General features: G+C 53.5%; 1 protein-coding gene across 2 annotated transcripts in view; it reads right to left on the bottom strand.

Annotated features, from left to right (window-relative positions):
* Window positions 1-23,416, bottom strand: part of SLC22A23 (solute carrier family 22 member 23) — a gene marked incomplete at its 5' end in the record, with an annotated part of 143,476 nt that overhangs the window by 38,488 nt on the left and 81,572 nt on the right. For both annotated transcript variants that reach the window (XM_079712244.1, XM_079712243.1), the window contains one exon: window positions 1,406-1,574. In XM_079712244.1, the coding sequence (XP_079568370.1) occupies window positions 1,406-1,574 (169 nt within the window). The remainder of the gene's footprint in view (window positions 1-1,405; window positions 1,575-23,416) is intronic.

Genomic DNA, 23,416 nt, shown 5'->3' with positions numbered 1-23,416 from the left:
TTCGTTCTTTGCCTCTTAAGACCCTGCAGGAAAGAGCAGGATGTCCCAAAACACGCAGGCTCCTGTGGAACGGGTGCCCTCCAGCCTCGGGCGGGGGACGCTTTTCCTGGCAGGTGGTCTTTTTCTCATCTCTCCTTGTAGCCTCCCCACCACTGCCGAGGCTCTGAGGACACTGTGAGTGAGAACCTGGCTCTTGAGGAAAAGACACCTGAGTCTGGCTCATGTGATTTCTCTGCTGGGGGGGGGGGGGGTCTGCTGCCAGGGTGAGGGCGGGGCCAGCCTATTAAGCTGCAAGGTCGCGCTTTCTTCCCCTCCCCCGCACCTTAGGAAAGGAAGCCCAATTAATAGCCGCGTCCGCTACGGCGAGCACTTAAAACTAACACAACTGACTTCTGGCCACAAATCGGGTTTTCATTAGTGACTAAACAATAGAAACACAGTGTAGTGGGTAAAATCTCCTCTCCAGTACCTTGTACTTGGTGCGGGCCGGCGGGAGAGTTTGGCACGGAATGGGGATGGGAGGGAAGGAAGGAAAGAAAAGAGGTTTTTACAGAACGGGTACAGCGCTCATTTTTCCGGTAAACATCTCTCTATCCGAGAGCGGTGTTTTTCAACCTTGGCTAAACATTAATCCCCTGAGGAGTTTAAAAGCATCTGGTTGCCCAGGTCATACCCCCAGGCCAGGCCAGTGTGTTCAGTTGTTTTTTCCCTAAAGTCAGCAAGCCAAACACTAAAAGTTACACACGGTTCTAAAAGGCCTAGCGGGCTCGTCCAGAGCAGGAGTGGACAAACTTCTGCAAAGGACCGGAGACTAAATGTTTTCGGCTTTGTAGGGCCACATCGTCTTGGTCGCATCTGCTCAGCTCTGCCATCGTGGCATGAAAGTGGTCACGGATGATACATGTGGAAACACGTGAGCACAGCCGTGTTCCAATAAAACTTTATTTACAGAAACAGACAGCGGGCCAGAGTTGGCCCGCGGGCTGGCGTTTGCCCATCCCTAGCCCAGAGGAGACAGGGGACAGTGGCTCTGCTAAATCTCTCCTGAACACCTCCACATTTCCCCTCCCAACACGAGACCCCGCCCTTTGCAAACCCAGTCATGAAAGTCATGTTGCACACCCAGCAAGCGTGTGTTCAGCCAGACCGTGGAGGGTAGGCGGCTGGAGCCAGGCAGGGGCGCCCAGGCCTCGCCCCACTCCTCCGTCTACTTCTGTGTATGTTAGAACGTTTGCCAAGATGAAACGTTTAGAAGAGGAGATTTGTTTAAAAAGAGGAACATTCCCTCATTAAAAAAACCACAAGCTGAAACCGGCGGGCGGTCTGGGGACCGCGGGGCCCGAGCCCGGGGCGCGGCCCTGGGACGCGATGCAGGGGGCCGGGGTGGGGGCAGGAGGATACTCACGACCAGTAGAGCAGCATGAACAGGAAGGGGCAGATGATGAGGGCCTGCAGCACCTGCCAGTCGCGGCACAGGGCGGCCAGCCCGGGCATGAGGAGCTGCCCCGCCGTGGTCACGAAGCTCGCCACCATTGTGATCAGGAACCGTTTTCCCGGGGGGCAGAGCTCTATGCCTGGAACACAGAAGGGACAAGAGAGCCATGAGCGCCGGGCCAGCACGCTTCCCATCTGGCCAAGGACTGCAAGGTGGTACGTCAAGGCTGAGACGCTCGTTTGTACAGCTGGACGAGCTGAGGCTCCCCCTGCAAAGGGAGAGAGATCGTTGCTCAGGGTCACAGAGCAAGTCGTGGCCGAAGAACGCTGTGATGGAGAGCCGCCGGCCCAGGAACCAGGAGATGCTGCCTCGCGGGGAGACAGGGCGCGTGCGTCACGCGCGGCCCCCACACCTCCTGCTCTCTCGGCGTCCCTGAGCTCCCTCTGCCGCCCTGCCTTCCGTCTCCGCTGCTGGACCACGTGGCCCTCCCAACCTCCGCACAGGGCACAGGAAGCCCAGCCCAGCTCCCCGCGCCTCACCACCCCTCCTTCCGTCCCCGAGCTCTGAGTTCCAGGCAGCCCACTCACACGTGAGACCAAGACAGGTCAGTCGTACCCAACCCATCTTCTGAACAAGACAGAAGCCAAACCATGAAGCAGACTGGATCACGTAGGGCGGATCTCACCCAAGCCCCGCCTCCCTCTCAGAATTCTGCTGCCCCCGTGACCTGGGCATCCCACGCACCCGCCTCAGATGACGGCTCTGCCAGCAGGGGCAGGTCTGATTCACCTTCATAGCTCCAAAAACACCGGTGTCCGCCTTCAATAAATGTCAAGGACATCACGGTCCCTCCTGTTTGCAAGAATCTATGCTCTTAATTTGACCTTGCACAAAAAAAGATGGTCACAAAACCTTAAATTGTAGCACCCAAGTGACAACCAGTGCACACCCACTACATGAATTCCTGTAATAAAAGTCCCCAATACTAGAAAATGCAGCTGGGTTTTATATATTTTCCCCCATAGAGCCTGTAATTTGTTTGCTATTCTTCCTCAACAATTTGCAGGATTCCCTAAAGCTTGGCCTTTTTTTTCATTTTTTTAAAAAAAAAAGCATAGTTAAAATGATTTTTTAAAAAAGAAGAAGACATGGGCTTCCCTGGTGGCACAGTGGTTGAGAGTCTGCCTACCGATGCAGGGGACACGGGTTCGTGCCCCAGTCCGGGAAGATCCCACATGCCGCGGAGCAGCTGGACCCGTGAGCCATGGCCGCTGAGCCTGCGCGTCCAGAGCCTGTGCTCTGCGACGGGAGAGGCCACAGCAGTGGGAGGCCTGCATACCGCAAGGGAAAAAAAAAAAAGAAGAAGACAGACCCTCAGGAGAGAATACTTCTCACGTCTCTATATCCAGAGACTGTTCATAGATCAGTGGCTACAGCCCATCTGCTGGTCGTCCAGAGGCCAGAGCAGAGGTCAGAGGTCAAAAGGCAGTAAGAAGGGAAGCAGATGAGAGGGGGCGGAACGGGCAGGTTACGTGTGGCCACAGGATGGAATCGGCGTTAACAAGGATCATGCACTGCGCCAGCCAATACCTACACCGGCTCATCTGTAAGGAAGAAATAACAGTCGCCAGAATCTCCATCCTTGCCCTGCCACAGACAGACAGGTCAGCATCACAGCTCTCTGTGAGTGAAAGAGAAACCTGGCCTTGCTAATAAAGAACTTCTGCTATTTAATTAAGAAAATAGGATCAAACAGTTCTCTCCTGGCCACATGTACTGTGCTGCTGTTCCTTTCAGCACCCAGGACAGTTTCATGTAAAGGGTCACTTCCTAGTGGGGCTCAGGTATTTACTCCACATCTGGCATTCCTTTTTTTTTTTTATTATTTTATTTTGGAGTATAGCCGATTAACAATGCTGTGATAGTTTCAGGTGCACAGCAAAGGGACTCAGCCATACATATACATGTATCCATTCTCCCCCAAACTCCCCTCCCATCCAGGCTGCCACAGAACACTGAGCAGAGCTCCCTGTGCTACACAGTAGGTCCTTGTCAGTTATCTGTTTTAAATATAGTCGATCCTGGGCTTCCCTGGTGGCGCAGTGGCTGAGAGACTGCCTGCTGATGCAGGGAACACAGGTTCGTGCCCCGGCCTGGGAGGATCCCACGTGCCGTGGAGCGGCTGGGTCCGCGAGCCATGGCCGCTGAGCCTGCGCGTCCGGAGCCTGTGCCCCGCAATGGGAGAGGCCGCAACAGTGAGAGGCCTGCGCACCGCAAAAAAAAAAAAAAAAAAAAAAAAAAAATATATATATATATATATATATATATATATATATATATATATATATATATATATATATATAGTCGATCCCAAACTCCCTAAGTATCCCTTCCCCCAACCCATCTGGCATTTCTGCTCTTAAACATAATAAAGAGATCAGGGTCTTTTAGAAAAGACTATCAGTTGCAGGTTCTAGTTTTCACGTATTAAATAAGCACAAGCAGTGGATGCGCTGCTATGGAAACCAGAACTCGGCATCAGCCAGGGCGAGTGTGATGCTCTGAGGCTCGGCACAGGTTAGGATTGGATGAGAAAATTTAGCACTTGGCCACTCAGAGAGGTAACGTCAAGACAGCATCATGGCTTCACGTCCTCGGGTTCGCTGATTCGACAGGCCCTGCGCGGGGCTGGCGGTTCTCCTCTTCTCTACCTGGCTCTTTGATTTCGCAATGCAGTAAGTATGAAAATATCTGCAGCTATCGTTCTGGTCCCCCAGGCCCCCTTTGGCACGTCTAATCCCACACATCAGTCTACACCACGTGCTGTCACCGAGGATCACAGGCCACTTCCCAAAGCCGGGTCGAGGTTTGTGGGTGACAAAGCAGCATCGCCCCTCTACGGGCAGAGGATTCCACAGTCTGGCTCCTCCTCCCTCGATCCTCCCCGTTACCACTGCTCAGACGATGATGACCTTGTCGTGGTTCTCCTCCTACAGGGTCTCTCCTTCCCCGCCCGTGAGTGGCCCCAGCGATCCTCTAACTCCCAGCTACCTGGACGGGAAGCATCAGCGTCACCTGGGAGCTTGTTAGGCACAGAGCCTCAGGCCCTGCCTAGGCCCCCAGGATCACACCTGCGTTTTAAAGAGAGCCCCAGGTGCCTCCCTGACAAGCACTGGCTCACCGTGCTTCTCCCAAACCGTGGGCATCACCCACAGCAGGAGAAATGCTTTTGTCCCCCAGGCACACGTCTATGAGAGCGGAATAAGTAAAATCATTTCCCGACCTCTCCAGGGCTTCTGTTTTGCTAGGAATCCTAGCAGAGATTTTGATTTATCTCATCAGGGAGAAGAACGTAGAGCCTTCCAGCAGATCTACAGTATTTTAGTATTCCTGCCGAGGCAATGGAAAAACACAGCCATTTGATGTAAGGACACGGCTATGACACTTACAGTGACCCTTTTGCCTTGACTCACCAGGAATTCGTCCCGAACTGCTGCAATCAACTATGTTCTGAAGGTGGCTGTAAGGATGTTTAAAAAAGAAAAAGCAATTATCAAAGAACCTCAGGCGCTTTGGGTTTGCCTTTAGTCACATGCTCCTTTTGGATGATGAGAAGTCAGCTTTTCTGAACTGAAGAGAGGAAGGAATACATCAGAGCGTGAACGTCCTAAGTCCTCGCGTCTGCAGGGAGATGGTTCTACCCGAGGAAGGTCTGATCCCAGCTCTGCGCACAGGAGAGCTCAACCCTTATCCTTTCTTAAATGCATTTTTAAAAAGCTGTGTATGCTTGCTGCAGGCCCGGGAGTCTACGTTTTCTTGGGATCTCGAAGTGCTCCCAGCTGCTCTGAAATGAGTCTCCAGGATTTTTCTGGATGGCAGTCGGCCGTAAGGAGGGAACACATGCAGCTGGCTGACAGCATCCGCATAGAACGAGGAGGAAGTGGGCCCTGCAGGGGAGAGGCTGGGGCGCCAGTGTGGGCGCACGGCAGGCGTGGGACCCCTTCCCTGCCCCTTCCCGTCGGGGTGAAGTCGCTCAGCCTCTCTGTGCTGCTCCTTCCTGGCCTACAAAGTAGATAACATTCCTCGGCCACGAGGTGACGCACATCCAACCGCCATTCCAGGCTGTCGTCCCTACAGACCTCAGGCTCAGGCCGTCTGGGTCCAGCTCCAGGTGGGCTCATGTCCCCCAGAGACTAAGGCCAGTAAAGTAAGTGCTCCCATGCGGGACCTGAACGATCCTGGGTTTTAGGCAAAACTCGGTCGGAACTGACAAAACGATACGCATACAAGCCCCTGTGACAGGATTCTTGGACGTCAGTAGCCTCTGCTCTCCAGGGGATGCTGACGAGGCTGCGTGGAAAAAACAGTCTCCTCTGGGTGACGGTCCCTCTCTCGCTGCCTCCGCCTCCCCTTCGGGCTGTGAGGCCCACACCCACCTCCCCCCACCCTCACGAACTCCTGCACCAGGTAGGTCCCCAGGAAAGAAACAGGGAGTCTGGACTGGCAAGAAACCAGCCTGCACGCAGGTGCCCGCACGCGCTCCCAGCGAGCCCAGCGGGATCTCAAGCCCTGCTCCTGTCCCCACGACTTCTCGAGAAGCGCCAGCCCCTGCGGTTTCCCTGGGGCGCCACCCGGGTCTCTGTGGCTGGACCCAGACGTCACCCCACCTGGGACAGGGGTTGGGGGGACTCAACTCGCTGTAGGAGGGAGACAGGCTCAGGAAAGGACAGTCTCCCCCAAACTGTGTTCAAGCACCAGAACTAAACATGCTTCTGGATCCGCCGGGGAGTGAGAAATCCATCAAAGCCCAGGGTACCGCCGAGCGGCTCGGCCATCCCCACGAAGGGCAAGCCCACCAAGGGCCGCTGGGCCCCTCGCAGCCCCGTGGCAGCAGCACAGGCCGCTCAGGGGCCACTGGGCCAGACTCACGTCCTTCCACGCGGAGCCCCTCCCTATCCTCCCAAGAACCTCTGTCATCAGCCGAGTAGCTGAGGGGCTGCTGGGGAGAAACTGCCCGAATTAGGAGGAAGGGGGCCCCGCCAAATGGAAGGGGGTGGCATCGCCGCCCCCCACCTTGGGCACCGGCTCCCTCCAGCCTGGCCCGACCCAGCCTCCGGGCTGCTGATGCCCCCTGGGCCCGCGCTCCTCCGCAGCAGGGGGGGCGCGCTCACTGGCCGCTGCCCCGACACCCGCCGGCCTCTCTCCTCCTCCCTGCTCCCTGCCCTCACCAAGCTGGCCTAGAAGGGGACACACCACTCTCTACTTGCAGGCTTGGCTGAGGTCACGGGGCCCCCAGAACCCCGGAAAATAGACCTGTGACATGTGATTTTGGAATTCCTTATTATAGCAAGCAGCCTGAAATCGCCAGTCATGGAGACTCAAATAGCATCGGAGGGCGTGACTGTAAAAGGCTGCTATTATCACAACAGCTCCATGTCTTACCTTCCCCGTGGAAAACTTCCTTTTTCTCTCAATTTAGGACCTGCCAACCCAGCGGAAGGGTTAAAACCACCTCCATTTAGAGAAAAGAAGATAAAAAAATACGGAAACATAAATATCTCCCACGAATCACATTCCAGTGCCTGCCAGACAAACAGACTCAAACATTTATGCTCAAATGCAGAAGAACCACATTACCTACCCGCTGGCTTACCCATCAGGTCTGCGGCACTGGGCTAAGGCAAAGCTCACCCTCACTGTGGCTAAACACGTCGGTGGGCATTTTTCATCCATTAAACTCACTCAATCTGCCCAACTCTCTGATGTAGGTACTGTTTTTAATGCTCATTTCACACAAGAGGACCCTAGAGCTCGGAGTGATTATGTGACTTGTCCAAGATCACACAGCTAAGGAGGGAACCGACTAGGCACTGAAGCTAGGTCCCCCCTCCCCCGTGCCTCCACCCGCCTGGCTGCAGGCAGGTCTCCAACAGGAGTCCCTGGTGGGTCTGGCCTCTTTGCTGTGCCCACCGGAATCTAAGGTCCTGGAGGTCAGGCCTCCTTGGCTTTGCTCACGGCCCTTCCTCAGAGCCTGGGATGGTGCCTGGCACACAGCGGGGACTCAGGTATCTGTCACCTGAGGAACCTCGGGATGGACTTTTCCTGCCTAGCTCAGTGGCTTTACCTGCGCTCCTGTTTCCTTCAATTTCTACGATGGAATCAATTAGGGAGGGTCACGGTAGCTGAGACTGGTTAGTAGTAAATCTGCAGAAGCTGGTCTTACACGGGAGCTCACTGTGGTTCACAGATTCACACGCTGAGTGCTATTGGGGGGAACACTGCCCACAAAGCCCAGTTATGCAGTAGGAGCCACTGAGCCCAGTGTCCTCTCCAGATAATGAATTCTTTCTATCACCTTATGTTTCATTCATTCATTCATTCATTCATTCATTCATTTTTGCGGTACACAGGCCTCTCACTGTGTGGCCTCTCCCATTGCGGGGCACAGGCTCCGGACGTGAAGGCTCAGTGGCCATGGCTCACGGGCCCAGCCACTCCGTGGCATGTGGGATCTTCCCGGACTGGGGCTCGAACCCGTGTCCCCTGCATCGGCAGGCGGACTCTCAACCACTGCGCCACCAGGGAAGCCCACCTTATGTTCCTTTTAAACAAGCATTATAATTACTCAAAATGAGGAAAAAGGATTTAAATGCTCACTGATGTTTCCGCTTACCAATCTCTTCTGTTTAAGAGCAGTGACTAATGTTCAGCAGTGTACACGCGTAAGAATTTACATTAATACCACTTTCAGTCTCCCAGCATTTAGTGAGAGAGGAAAAATCCAGCGAGAGGAGGGACTTGAAACATCAGAACAGCCTCAAGCCCACTGAAATCCTTGCATTTTGCGTCTGCTGAGCACCTTCAAGCTGAGTGAAGGAGCAGTTACAGAGAGTGGGTGATTTTCGGGTCCAGAACACAGGTTTCCAGCTGCCAGTTCCAAAGTGACAATCCTCAATCCTCATTTTCTTTGGTACCATCCATCCTATGGGTCAAAATTGCACTTACTGGCCAATCACGTTTGCATCATTAGATGACGCATCCAAGCAGAGTTCTCATAGACGGCAGATTTGAGCCCTCAGAGGAAGGTGGCCCAAGAGAACAGTCCTAAGTTACTTCCAACTCTCCTCACGTTACCAGCACACAGCTCCGCAGGTGTCGGAGGGCAGGGAGGACCACCCAACTTTTATTTCTCTTCAACAGCACTGTCGACCTTGTTGTTGTTTCATGAGCTTGACAAGCAGTCAGGAAAGTAGCAGTTGGGTTTATGGTAAATAGAATATACCTCAACATGAGGTCACAGTATCATTACTGTATAATACCTGGTAATGGTAAATGTACTTCACTCTTTAGCATACTCTTCCTAAACAGGGAGGAATTCTTAGCAATCAGTCTTTCTAAACAAGGTCTTCCTTTTTTCTCATTTGCCTCTTCTGCGTACCTTCCCGTTTCTCTTATGTCTGCATTTTTAAAAGCTTTTGAAAGCTCATAGATTCACCAAGAAGAGAGAATCGTGTAATGAATCCCCAACGACCACGTGTGGGGTCAGCGCTGATCAATATTTTGGTTCTCTTGGTTCTTCTGCCACTTTTCTTTCACTGTTTCCTGTAATATTTTAAATCAAATTCTTTTTTTTTTTTTTTTTTGCAGTACGCGGGCCTCTCACTGTTGTGGCCTCTCCCATTGCAGAGCACAGGCTCCGGACGTGCAGGCTCAGTGGCCATGGTTCACGGGCCCAGCCGCTCCAGGGCATCTTCCCGGACCGGGGCACGAACCCGTGTCCCCTGCATCAGCAGGTGGACTCTCAACCACTGCGCCACCAGGGAAGCCCTAAATCAAATTCTTGACATCATGTCATTTCACTTCTAAGCCCACAGACGTCTCTCTATAAAAAGGGTATTTTCTTACGTAAAGACCAATACCATCATCACATCTGACAAAATCTATAATAATTCTTTAATGTTATTTATTCTCCAGTCTATGCTCTAATTATTCAATTACCCCCAAAATCTCTTTATGGGTGTATGTTTAAAACACCAGGTCCGAACGAAATTCATACGCTCGGCTCTAAGTCTCCTTCAATCTAGAAAAGCCCCTCCCCATCCTCTTTCCCAGGGCGCCGTCTTGTTGAAGAGGCCAGACGGGCTCTGGTTTTGTCTGAATAGCTACTTCCCGGGGGGTGCTGACTTGCTCCTTCATTCGCTGTTTTAATCTCTGAACAGTCAGTTAGACCTGAAGGTCCAGCTGGACTCAGGTGCAACATTTTTGGTAAGAATGGCTGGCGGTGGGCCTGTGCTTCCTGCTGCAGCCCCCCAGGAGGGGCACCTACTTTGGAAGATGCTGAGCTTGACCAACAGACTCATGTGGTGGTGTCTCAGCCTCCCACCTGGAGCTGCTCACCAACACCCTCCTCCTGGCTTCAACATCCCCCGACGGGCAGGGCCCACGTCAGTGATGTCATCAGGGGCAAGATTTCCTAATTCCGTCGTCACTGCGCGTTGTTTTTCGCCTTGAGTTACACGTGTACAGAAGAACTCTGATTCACCAGGGAGGGCCATTCAGAAGAGGCAGCACTACGGAACCACAGGCACACCAGGCGATGGGTGATTTCACAGGTCACGTCACCTCTGAGAGCTCCCACTGTGCTCAGAGCAAAAGCAGGCCTTCACAGTGACTAGAGGCCTGACGTGTTCTCCAGCCCCTTCCCCTGCCCGTCACCCACTGGCCTCCTTGCTGCACCTGCTGTCTGTCCCTGTGCCTGGAACACCCTCCCCGAGTGTCCCACGCTCCCTCCGCCCACGTGTCACCACCACGCCACACAAAACAGCCATCCCTACCCTGTCTCATCTCCCCACGTTCTTCCTGATGACTCACCACACAGGGGACAGTGTCTCTGGACAGTGGTTCTCAAGTTTCTCAAGTGTGGTCCCAAACCAGCAGCAGTGGCACCTGGGACCGTGCTGGAAACACAAATTCTAGGGCCCTGCTCCGGACCTGCTGAATCCGTACCTGGGGCTGCATCCGGCAACCCGCGTTAACAAGCCCTACAGCGGACCTGACACATATCACATCATTCAATCCTTCTAATGACCCTAGGAGGTAGCACTATTTCATCATTAAATCTTAAAGATAACAAACACAGACTCCTGGGCCCCAGCCTCGAGATGCTGATTCGGAGGGTCTGGGTCAGGGTTCCAGAATCTGTGCTTCTAACAAGTTCACAGGTGATGCAGGTGCTGCTCGTTCAGGGGCCACGCTCTGAACCCCAACGCTGTGAACACCATAGGGAGAGTTCTACACATCTTAGCCCTGAGATGCCATATTAACGTCCCCTTTGCAGCTTTAGCGTATTAAAACTAACAAAGCTCAAGGCTACACTGCAGCTTAGAACACCTGTTGGCCTGCAGGCCTTGGGGAGACTACATGCTTGCTTTTTTCCCAATCACCATATGTGTGACTTTCTTTCCCACTGAAGAAAATAGCTCTTCCAGTGCCCCCAGGGCAAGGCAGGCAGAGGATTAAAAGACCTGGAGTTGCAAAGAAGTTCAACTCTCAGCCTAATTCAGATGAGAGGAAACTCAGAGAACACCCACCGGGGCTGGCAGAGTCCAGTGCCAGTCAGGTAAGAAACGTGCCAAACCGGCCTGGGAGGAGGGGTGGACCTGCAGCGAATCACGGCTCGCTGGCTCTGTTTAAAGCCCTTCAAATTCAATTAGAAGAAAACCTCTGTCTGGGTCGCACGGAACCCGGCGGGGGCCAAGGTCCGCCACGCGCTGCCGGCCTGCTGGCTTCGTTCACGGGGAGAGTAAGGTCGCAGAGGCCGCTGGCAGCAACCAAGCCTGCTCCTCCCCGTCTCTTTGACGTCCAGCACTGCATCCAGCACCCAGCAGATGCTCAAAAAATGCTGCACTAAGGGGCTTCCCTGGTGGCGCAGTGGTTGAGAGTCCGCCTGCCGACGCAGGGGACGCGGGTTCGTGTCCCGGTCCGGGAAGATCCCACATGCCGCGGAGCGGCTGGGCCCGTGAGCCATGGCCGCTGAGCCTGCGCGTCCGGAGCCTGTGCTCCGCAATGGGAGAGGCCGCAGCAGTGAGAGGCCTGCGTACCGCAAAAAAAAAAAATTGTCCCAATTTTTGATAAAAATGAAACCGGCATTCCTTCCCCAGCCCTCCCCTCCCCCTGCCTCCCCCCCCCCCCCCCGGTGTGATAACCTGGCACCACGCTCACAGGCTTTGATAGGGACAGACACTGACCATCACTCGCCAGGTGCAGCCGGGTTCCCAAGCCCTGGCCCCGTCCCTCCTGGGGTGAAGTCTCGGCTTTCCAGCTCATGATCTTGAGGAATATCTGCCCCGAGGCCAGCCTCCCTCTGCAGTTGTACGAAATTAAAAAGGACTGTATCCGCAAGAATCCACCTGCCGGCCGCTCCTCTCCCACGGAAACAGCATCATCCAAGACAGGCAGCCCAGAGGCGGCAACAGGAAGAGCAGAAGCGCTGAAACGGGCTGGACTTTTCCATTTTCCAAGTACCCGCCTCGTGGTCTTGAGCTGCGTACTTAACACACTCACGCTGTCACGGGACAGGGTGACAGGTCCCCACCGGAAGGACGGGTGACAGAAGGTGAGCTGCCGGGCCCGTCTGCCCCAGCGCCTGACACAGCACATCCGAGTAACAGCTCAGGGACTCGGTCCAACGGCCCCGGGGCTGCGGGAGACGCTCACGGCCACAGCAGAGGCTCTCGCAAAATGCCCCTTTAGTTCCAGGTAACCACGAAACAAAGGAACTTTTGTAGAAGTTTAGAACTCTTGTGAAAGTTGGGGACTTTTTGCATGAGAATGGCAACCTCCAAAGTGCCGGGAATGCTATAACCACAGTGTACAGGGGAAGGGCCTTTCTACATGATCCGCTGTGTAAAGGCGAGCAAGGATTTTCCAGGCCCCACGCGAAAAGGGAGAAGACAACTGTCGCAGCCAATGTGCAAGCTACAGAGCACAGGCCTCGTGGAAATGGATGGGCCTCGGGGAAAGGACAGCCCCGGAATGCGAGGATGGGAGAGGTCCCAAGAGATTTATTTGTCTGTGGGTTTTGATGGGCTCCATTTGGAAGGGACACACTTAGCATTTGGAAAAGCGGCCCTGGAGGCACTACAGATTCTAAGTAATTCTATTTAAAAGAGCAGTGTCTTCACACTACGTTCCTTCTTTAAGGGTAACGGTGAACGGCCGGGAGCCCCATCTTTCACGCAGACGTTCGCATCACACACACACCTCCGACCGTTTCATACCGTTCAAAACGGCCTGCTGTGAAGTCAGGGATTGTACGGCTCCCTCTAGTTCTTGGTTCTGAAGGAGGCATGTTCAGGACAGACAGCGCTTTGACCTCCAGGAAACTTCCAAGGTGAGTGTGTTTTGTTTGCTCTCTCCCTCTCTCCCCCTTTCTTTGGTCCAGAACATAAAAGCACAGAAGTCACCCCACTTCGGATGTGATGCTGCAGTCACTGGTAGTCATTGCTGCAGTATCAGGCAACAATCAAATGTAAATGCTGTCACACAAAACAACCCCAGAGTCTGGGGTACATGTTCAGCCAGCACCTCTGAGTCATGCTGGGCCACCTTTGACAAAGTTGACAGAAGAGAAAGAGGCAAAGGGGCAGAAGACAAACAAACTATTCACTTATCAGGTATCACGACCAAAGCTTTCCTGCCAGGGTGGGGCTGTGCTTGGAATTAATTACTAGTGAGAAATGACTCCATCTGGTTTGGGAAAAATCAAAATGCGAGTGATGGGCTTTACACAGAATAAATAATGTAAATTCCTTAAAAGAAAAGTTAATAGATTTTAAAAATCATATAACTTATATCTCCACGTACTTCTCTCATTTCCTGAACAAATTCTAGGGTCCAAGTGATTAAATGTATTTTGATTCATGGACAGAGGAAGCAACCTGCCCAAGAGAGTTAAGAAGGTAACCCAAGTTTCGTAACACCTAACCTAGCATTTTATTCCTCTAGGTAAATAATATGGGTTTAAATGCTGGGTATGTCTGTGTGAAAACTTACATTCAATCAGCATTTTAAGATGGGACCCTGAATTTCAGATTAAACCCATTACAGTGTGTGATACTTTAAGGATATGAATCTCCTTAACATGGTTCAACTCCTCCAGAAAGTCGCCGTATGGCTCATACATTGAGATAAAGCACAACTGAAAAGAACATCTCGATTCATTTAGGCAACCGATTACTAAAACTGAAATGCAGAATGAAGTGGAGCCCCAGAAACTATGAACGAGGCATGCTGGGTCATCCCCACGCCTGTGGTCCTTCTAAACGCGGAGGTCCCCAAAAGCAGCGCTCCTCAGAGTACGGCTCCCTTAACCCTCTGCATCACCCTCCCCTGGGATCCCCTGCCCAAACCTACAGAATCAGACACTTCCTTGGTAGAAGCCAGAGTTTAGCAGGGCGTCGAGGAGATGCTGATGCACCTCTGTCATCAAGCTCCAGCAAAACTGATGGGGTTCTTCATCGGTCTCAAACTATCATCAGACAAATAACATCTTCACCTGTGAGTGTTGCAGGGGAGGGGAAGCCTCTTCCCTCCCCTTTTAGGTGCGCTTCCGGGGGCTCATGAATTAAACTGACAAAAAGCAGATTAGCAAGAGAAAAGACAAAGTTCACTGCTGACTGTGGACGTATGGACGCAGGGGCTCACACAGAAAGTGGCTCAGAGAAGCAGTTAGAATTTGGGGCTTATACACCATCTCTCAACATGAGGAAGGAGTCAGGACTTCAAGGGGCAATAAATAGTGAGAAATGAATGCCAACTACATAGATGAAAGAAACTATTGGAAAGTAAGGTTCGCTTTAGTAAAGTCTGTTTATGCAATTTCTCATCTCTGGTGACAGGAGTCACTACCCGCGTCCCCCGCCCCCGGGATAGGAAGCTTCCCATAAAGGGGGGTGTATGGGAGTTGAATTCTTTCAGAAGATCTGCTTTTAGGCAGTAAATGGAGGGCAGAGAAAGCCTCTTCCTGCTTCTGTCAAACGTCTTCAGCCCAAAGTACTGCTTATGCCCCCGTGGCACATTCTGGACCCTTTCCCTAGGAGACACAGTCACCGGCAGCATGGCCTTTATTCCTAACCACGTGCCTGTCCTATTCCCATTTTACAGGGTGGCCCCAAGAGGCTGGTGACCAATCAGGTCTCGGGTCACGTGGTTTACAGTACCTAGACCTTGAATCCAGACCTTCTGGATTCTAAACATCAGATGTATCCTTTGAGAACAAAGCAGACAACCCAGCCCTCCACACACGCACACAAAGTCCCATTCAGACACGGTCTTCCTATTAGTCAACGCTTTTCAGTAAGACTCGCTCAATTTATCACCACGACCGCTGACCAGACCGGCTAAGCTCATCCAGGAGGGCCCACTCCCGTGTCTGCTGAGACATAATGAAACACTCAGCAACCAGCCCAATGTCTAAGGGCCCACAGCTTGCTCCTGAAGTGTCCATCTGCTTCCAACATCACGACGCTGATGGATGACCTCGAGGACCGGCGTGGAGTCAGGCCCAGCAAAGAGCTCATCATTGTCAAACACTCGTGCCGACCAGCGAGCAGCTCTCCCACGCAAGAAGGAAGAAAAGCATTTTATTTGGAAAAGGACAAGTGGAGGGTACGAGATGGAAGAAGAAGAAAACTACATTCTATAAATACTCAGGATATTATTTCCTTCACTAAATTTTATGCTGGATTCATTAACTCTAAAGAAGATCTTTGATAAGGAATGGAACACAAATTGGAGTGTTCAGCCCAGTCTCTGACAGCATTCAAGGAATATTCTGGTTTCTACAGCTTCTTCTTCCAGAATTGTACCTGACCAAAACGGTAACCACCTAAGGCTTTTTAAATTTAAACGTAATTAAAGTTAAATAAAATAAAAAATTCGGTTGTTGAGTTAGGCTAGCCACATTTCACGTGTTCTACTGGACAGCACAGATCTAGAATCTGATGTCAAAATGTCGAAATAAAGACACTTTGCCAACATTCTCAAGAACATGTAAGGAGGAAGGAGGAGGAAACTGAACTTAAAAGATTATTTTTAAATTGTGAAATATTTCAAGTATATTGGAAAAGTATAAGAAATACTAGAAAACACTTGTGTGCCCAAACACTTGGCTTGGTCAAATCTTTACATTTACCGTATTTCCCCACTTCTTTTTGAGTGAAGATAAGAAAACACAACAGACACAGTGGAAGCCCCCGTGGTCCCCTTCACGAGCCCACTGAACGTTCTGCTGAAAGTTCAAAAGGAGCCCTGCATCGGTGTCCGGCAACCACGCGGTGAGGACCCTGCGCTCTGGACCAGGCGGCACGGGCTCTAAGCTTCCGGGACAGCTAGAGCAACTCCAGGACGTCTGGAGATCCGCTGAAGGTTAAAGGAAACTAATTTGAACGTACAGACAGATACATAAAGATCCTTTTCCTGGAGGTAGACGTGGAGAGCATGTCTTGAAAGAACCAATTTCAAACTTCAAGCATGTTAAAATTCGTGATGCTTAGGCACAAATGCCTCCAACGAAACCCTTCAATACCCCCTTTCTGCCCCTGTAACTGCAGAGACAAGCTTCTTACAACTCTCCCCTGCTGACGCCTTGAACCGAGACGTAAACCCCCAGAAAGGCTGTGCTCTTGGCAGTTCGGGAGCTAGGGAGAAGTAGCCACCGCCCTGGGTAAATCATTCAATAAACCTTAATATCAGGAAATGAGCAAACCCCACACCGAGCAAGCTTCCTTTATACACAGAAAACAGCTGTTTATCATCCAGTATTTGACAAACGGTCCACTGCTAAGCCTGTAATAAATATGTGCATGTGTCCCAACGCGAAGGACATCTGGCTGCACCAGGATGCTGTACACACTTTCACTTAGCGTCACTTCTGTTATATCCTCGAGTCCAGTGGACTCCGGGCTCCGACACTTGGGGAATTAGCACACAGAGGTGTTCAGTGGCTAGGGAGTTTCGAATGCCAAGACGTGTGTTTCTTCGTACAGCCTACCTTCCTTCAGCCAAAGAAAACAGTTCTCAGAGGGGAAGGACCCACTTTTAAGTTATAAGGAAAGTACACGTAGCCTACCGTCCCTCAAACACGGTGGCTTTTGCAGGACAAGATGCGGGACTTGTGAGTATCCAGGGCTGAGGTGCGAGCTCCCAGGTCAGAGCAGCTGAACGCAGAGTACGTTTCTACTGCTGTGTACAAACCATTCTGCCCCCAGGAGGTGGGTAATGAAGCTGGCTTCTCCTTCAGCATTTAAAATGTTCCACTTACAACTCACGGGCTGTTCCGCCTGGAACCACTGAAACTTTCTCCTGCTCTAGCTGCTCAGAGCCAGAGACGGGCTCCCCTGCGTCACAGGACACAGCTCCCCTCCTGTGCGTGAAGGATGCCACCTGACCCGCCAGCACTGCCCTCCCAGCTAAGTCCCACCTCTGCTTCCCTGCCGGCCAGTTTCTGCCACAGCTAAAACCCATTATGGTTCCTCTGGGGCTAAACTCACCACAGGCCTCCCCACCCCAAAGCCAGCCGTGCCCCTGACTCCTTGCGTCTGTTAGTTACAGGTCCCTCGACCCCAGCCCCCGGCTGAGGGTCCCCCTACCTGGACTCAGTCTGTGGGTCCGGGAAGCTCCCTTCCTGCAGACCCTCTGAGATCCGACCGTCCTGTCCTGCCCTCTTCCATCCCTGCTGCCCCAGCTCAGGCAGGGCCCCTCCATCACCCTCTCCAAATCTCCCACCACACGGCTCACAAGAGCATCCCCTGCTTCCCTCCACCCTCCCAGTGGAAATATTCTGCCCTTGCTGGCGCCCAGGACGAACGGAGCCCGGCTTCCACGATCCAGCCTGGAGTCCCGGGACCTGCGGGGGGGCGCCGGCACATCTTAACCTTCAACCTTAAAGACACAGACACTGGGGAAAATTTTGAAAACATAGAAAAGTATACATTAAGTGAATCACCGATAATCCAAACGCCCAGCGTTCAGATTCCAATGTATTTCCTCCCAATCTTTTAAAGAATTAACTTAAACAACAAAATTGGCTATCTGCTTGCTTTCCTTATTTTGTGGGACACTGTAAACATTTCCTCAAGTCGTTAAACAGTCCCCCAAACGAGAGGTTTAGAGGCTGCATGAGGTTTGACCCCATTAATTCACGTACCTGTCCACTCTCTAGTTGCTTCCCACTTTGTGCAGTTACACTGCCCCCCACAAAGGGACATGAATGGTCTCGAGGGCCCGGGCCCATCTCACACTCCTCGCGTCCCTGACCCAGAGCAGCCCTGGATGACCCCGGTGGACTGACTGATCTGGGTGCCGTCGCCCTAAGGGCTGTGCTGCCTGGGGCTCCCCTCCCATGGAGGCAGGACCCAGCCCTGCAGGAATCCCTCCGCGCCTCGGGTCTCCGGCCTCTGCATCTCCTAAGCTGCTTCTCTCCCAGCATCTCCTTCTCACCAGCGGGATCTGCTCTCACTCAGGCTCAGGATGGGAACCTGGTGACTCTTCTCGACACCATCCTCACTCTCCCAACCTGGCCAACATCTCTCCACCGCTCCCTACCCCCTGTCCGTCCCTTCCCCCTCTCCGCCTGGGCAGCCACAGGGGCCTCCTCAGGACCTCCCCACCTCCCAGTTTCCCAGCTACACTTCAGCCAAAGTCGCCTCTTTAGGACCAAGTCTGGGATGATCTCATTCTTCCTCTCATCGCCACCTGGGGCTCCTGCTTTACCCAGGAGGTGGCCCAGGAGGGCCTGTGGGGCCTGTCCTGCCCCGCTCAGGCCGCGGCCCCCAGCCCTTCTGTCCGCCCCTGACAGGCCAGCCCTCCCAAGCCCGGTGCCTCTGCCTGGCTGCTCTCCTGTCCTTCCCTGGCTAAGCCTCCCGGTCCCGCACGCATGACGTGTCCTCAGGCCGCACTCTCTCTGCTCCCTCTTGTACATCAAGGCTCCCGGCTCTTTCATGTCACCTGATGCCCCCTTCACAGCACTTGTCTCAAGTGGGGACACACAAATCTGATCGTCTGTACGATATGTGCCTGGACCTGAGGCTCCAGGGGGAAGGAGCCCATACCTCTGTCGTCTTTAATACCGTGACCCCTCTTCAGGGCCTGCATGTGACAGGTTCTCTGTGCCATGGGAGGAGGGAAGTGGGCAAGGCAGGGCGTGAGCTGGCTTCTGACCACTGCCTAGTACAACAACCCCAGCTTGCAGGGCCCTGGCCCCGAACCAAAGCCCACCTGCCACCGTCCCCGGGGCAGAGGTTCTATTCCCCATGAGCTGCCGTTTCATCTTCTCCCACAGGCAGGGATGAGCTTCGGCTGGTCTGTGGCCACTGCCTGAAGTGACCACTGCAGCCTGCACATTCGCATCTTCCTCTTTCTCTGGGTTCTTGATTTAGTGAGGCCACTGCCTGGTTCCTGGCCCTGCCTATGCGTCTCCGCGTGCGCATGCGGGACGCAGGCCCTGGTGACGGCACGACGCGTCCTGCCGTCCTGCCCAGAGTAACTCAGCCATCGCCACTGGGCGTCCACCCCGTTCCGGACACCGAGCTGGGCGTGGTGCCCTGTCCTGCTCCCCACACCTGAGGTCAGCCCCTCAGCACGGCCATGGTCACTCCCTCAGACCCACTGGGAGACTGTCCAGGGAGAGAACAGTTCAGACCTTCCACCTGCACAGACTCACTGGACCTTACAGCCATGAGGGGACAACCCCCCGGCCGACCTCCCGGAGCTGCCCCTTGAGGCCAGACAGAGGATGCTTGCGAAATTCAGACTCTCTATTCCCGGCAGGAAGTGACCGAGTCCCCTTCCCTCCCCCATCACCTCAGCCTTCATCACCACCCTGGAAAGAGAAGCTAATCTTTCATTATCTCTTCAGAAGAGTAAACGTTTCTCCCTCTGGGTAAACAAGGAAGCCACAAAGCACCATCTGAGCAGGAGAACAAGGGGCATGAAGGTGAGCCTTTCTTCTGACAGCTCAGCGTGGGAGCACCCCACTCACGGGGCCAGGGGCACCCTACGGCCTCAGAGCTGGGAGATCCCCGGCCCTCCGGGGAGCCGGCCTTCAACCACAAGGAAGCACAGGGCTGTTCCATGGGAACCCCAGCGTCTTTCCGTCCCCACCTTCCCCTCCCCACCCCAGTTTCTAGAACGGGTCCAGGGCAGGAACCTAAGGGTCTGTCTCTCCCCTCGCCACATCACTATCAACACCTCCTGAAGACTTTTCAGCCCACTGACCACCAACAGGCAAAGCCAAAGGCCCAGGGCAGCCCCGCGGCCCTGGAGTTTCTGGAACCTTCTCCAGGTTGTGGATCACCCACAGGGCATCCCCTGTGGGGCCTGAATTATTATAGCGCCCAATATTCCTTCCTTTCTCCACCTCCTCACGGCCTGGCAAACAGCCATGGTTGGCATGACTTGTTTTTATCAGATTAAAATGTATCACCCCTCTTCCCGCGCAGGATCGTGCTTCTGTTTGGCAAAGAATACTGAATACCCGACCAATGCTTTAAAAGCCACTCAGCCTGGGGAGACAGAAGAGCGGAGAGATGAAGACGGATTACTGAAATACGCAAAACATGAAAGCAGGAAATTCATATTTAGTGGTCAGTGCCCCAAACAACCTAGTAACTTAAGGATGGACATTTGCTTGTTGCTTCTGTCTCTTAGGCTACAGACCTAGGAGAGAGATGTATACTGAGCATCCTGATTCCTGGGATACAGGAAGGAGGGGGACCACACTCCCCTCCGTCCCCCGTGACATCAGCACCCCACTGATTCCGACGTTTTGTGTCCTTGGGGTACGCCAAAGTCTGGGGGATGGGGAGGGCCACGGTTGATATAAAATTCTGTCCAAGTACTCGGCAGCATCGTGACCCCGTACACACACACACACACACACACACACACACACACACACACACACACCCCAAAAGGTTTACGACACAGTACTTAACCCTTATTATGCGTGTTGCATTAAATCCTACTCTTTTCCTTTTAAAATGCTGGGAAGGATCCGCCCAACGGACTTGGTAAACCCCTAATGCGTTATGAACTGCAGTTTTCCAAACGCTGCTCTAGGGTAGGGCTCAGATCGCTTTAGAAACAAGTGCACAAGGGCCTCTGAGAACTGTGACCCCGGGCCGCATCCTGCCCGCTGCCTGGTTTTGTACAACCTGCCACCTGTTTGTATTTAGCCTGTGAACTACAAACGGTTTTTACATTTTCAAAGGGTTCAAAACAACCAAAGGAAGAAGGATACGTCTCGTGTGGAATGTATGTGAAATTTGAATCTGAGAGTCTGCCGACAGCGCTGTGCTGGAACACAGCCACGTTTGCTCACTCCCAGCCTGCCCGGCTGCTCCCACACTAGTGCACAGACTGATGGGCCGCAGGACCCTGAAGACTGAGTTTCTGACCCTTTACAGAAAAAGTTTGCTGGCTTGTGCTCTGAAGCTTTGGTAGGTGCAGACTGGACCATCAGATCGATTTGTCAAGTGTGTTGCCAGGGTCACAGGATATTTTACTTTTACTTCCGTTTGTAGCAGAATGATCAGTAATATCGCTTGAAGAGCGCAGTGATTTTTATTACGAGAACAGAGTCCTTAAGAAGGCTGAGCTACTGTCACCTCAGAGAGGCAGCAGTGGAGTTTCCCTGGGTGTCAGAGGAGGGCCCTTCACCACGTACTCCGAGGGCAGTGAGCTAGTCATCCAAGGGCGTTTTAATTTTTTAATGCTCTTCTCTTATTGAGGTATTTAATTTGTGGTGGGAGAAAAGGATTGTTTTAAAAACCATCCCTTTTGGAACTTAAATCACGAGCCTGCATTTCCTCCACAAGAGGATACACCAGGCTGATGAGAACAAATTTCTCTTAACATTCAAGAAACCACTGTGGATAGAAAGTTCCTTTGGAACAGCTGCCAACAAAGACGTGGCCAAGGCTGACGCCATGTGTATAGAAGCGCAGGAAGGAGTGAGCGCGGGGAGGCCCCAGCTTCTGTGAGGCCCCCACTGGAGAGGAAAAAAAGCTCCCGCCAGCCCTGCAGCCCGCGGGCCTTTGTCCAGCATCGTCCGAGGACGTGGAAACGCCTGGGGATTTAGCCGCTCGGGGTGCACAAAGGAGGGAGAAGGAAAAGTAAGAGGAAGAGGGGCCTGATCCTGGCTGACGGCGTGGGGGTGGGAGGGCTTGGGGGGCTGCGGAGCTACGACCCTGGGCTTTGTCTGAGGACGTGGCCGCGAGGGGCACTCGGCCACGTCTGCACAGTCAGAGGCGGCGGGGAGTCACTTCAGCCGAACAAAGGGTCCCTTTGTGGCTCCCACTCCTGCCCCCATCCCCCCACCCCAGAAGCTCCAGAAGCTCCCCACTGTGCCCCTCCTGGCCTTGGCCTAGGAACGTGCCATTGGCCACTTTGAAGGCTCGGCAGCCCCTCTTGTCCCCCCGCCGCTGCCCACAGCAGCTGGCCTTGGGGAGGCCACGCTGCTGCCACTTGGAACCAAACCGGTGGCCAAGGGGACTCGGTGCTTCCGTGCAAAGTGAGCCAGAGACCCAGCCTCGAAGGGCTGCTCATCAGCCACGCGTGCCACCGGGCAGGGTCCAAGGTGCCGAGGCCAGTGGGCACCTGAGCACGGCGGGGCCCCTGTGCTGCGCAGCTCCCTGTGGCCGTGGCCCGCGAGAGGGAAGGGTGGGGCGCTCAGGGCCGTGGCACCCCAGGCCGGGCTGGCAGCGCCCAACTCTGAAACTGAGCCACAACAAAGGCATCCCAGGCCTCCCCCATGCCAGTCAGGGCTGCTGGCAGCTGGGCGACCGAGCAGAGGGCACGGCCAGGCCTGGGGGACCACGGAGAGGGCAGGTGGGGACGGGAGGGTGGGAGCTTCACTCGCACACAGCACACATAGCCCACACTCACACACACGACTCACCACATACACACCACACAGCCCACACTCACACACACCACACACAGCCCACGCTCACACACGCAACTCACCACATACACACCACACAGCTCACACTCACACACACTACACGCACTGGCATACTACACACACACGTGCCACATACACATAGCACACCACACACAATACAAATACACACCAGTCAGAGACCACACGCATGTAGATATACACACACCATATACACACCACACGCACACCACTCACACCACACACTCACACAGCGTGAGAGCACCATGCTTCAGCTGTAACGATGGTTGACAGCAAAAGGGAAAGAAAAGCTGCTCTGACCTTTGTCTCCATCTCATTCTCACTTCTCCACCTTTACGTAAGAAACCTCTGTGGGGACTGCCCTGATCATGGAAAAGGGAATCCCCTGGGTGCTTTCATCATATTCTCACATCGTGTGAAAACTGCAGAGGTCTAAGCAGCAAGTTTATGCTCTGAGGACGATTAGTGTGCTAACAAGTTCTTACAAAAACTAGAATTCTGAGGGGGTGGTCTGCTGAGATTGAGCTTGACCAACAGGCTGGGGGCACTCGGGCCTGGCCTGCGACGGGCTGAGGGCGGCAGACGTCCGGGAGACGCCCCACCTTCCTGCCAACAGAACCAGCGCTGGCGATGAGCTTTGCTCCAACGGAGCCCGGCGGCCGCGGAGCAGGGCCGAACGTCTTACGTAAAAACGAAGGCGGGAAGTCAGCACGATCTCTGTACAAACACTGCCTGGTCCCGGAAGACGTCAGGGGACGTGAGGTCTCGCCACCGCTCTGCTTCATCTACACAGAGAAACTGCTACCGCTGAAAAGAACACGCTTTCATCTTCCTGGAGACTCGACGACGGAGGCTACAGAAGGCACAGAACTGGGCTCCTCATCTGGCCTCCAGCGCCTGAACGCGAAAGAGAAGCACCATCTGCCAGCGCACCCAGAACCTCGATTAGGAGGTGTCTCCGCCTCCACTTCTCCCAGTTCCACCCTCCCCCGTAGTGG

Source organism: Hyperoodon ampullatus, assembly GCF_949752795.1.
Source record: "Hyperoodon ampullatus genome assembly, chromosome: 10".
NCBI classification, from domain to species: domain Eukaryota; kingdom Metazoa; phylum Chordata; class Mammalia; order Artiodactyla; family Ziphiidae; genus Hyperoodon; species Hyperoodon ampullatus.
This window is presented reverse-complemented; position numbering and strand designations above follow the sequence as displayed.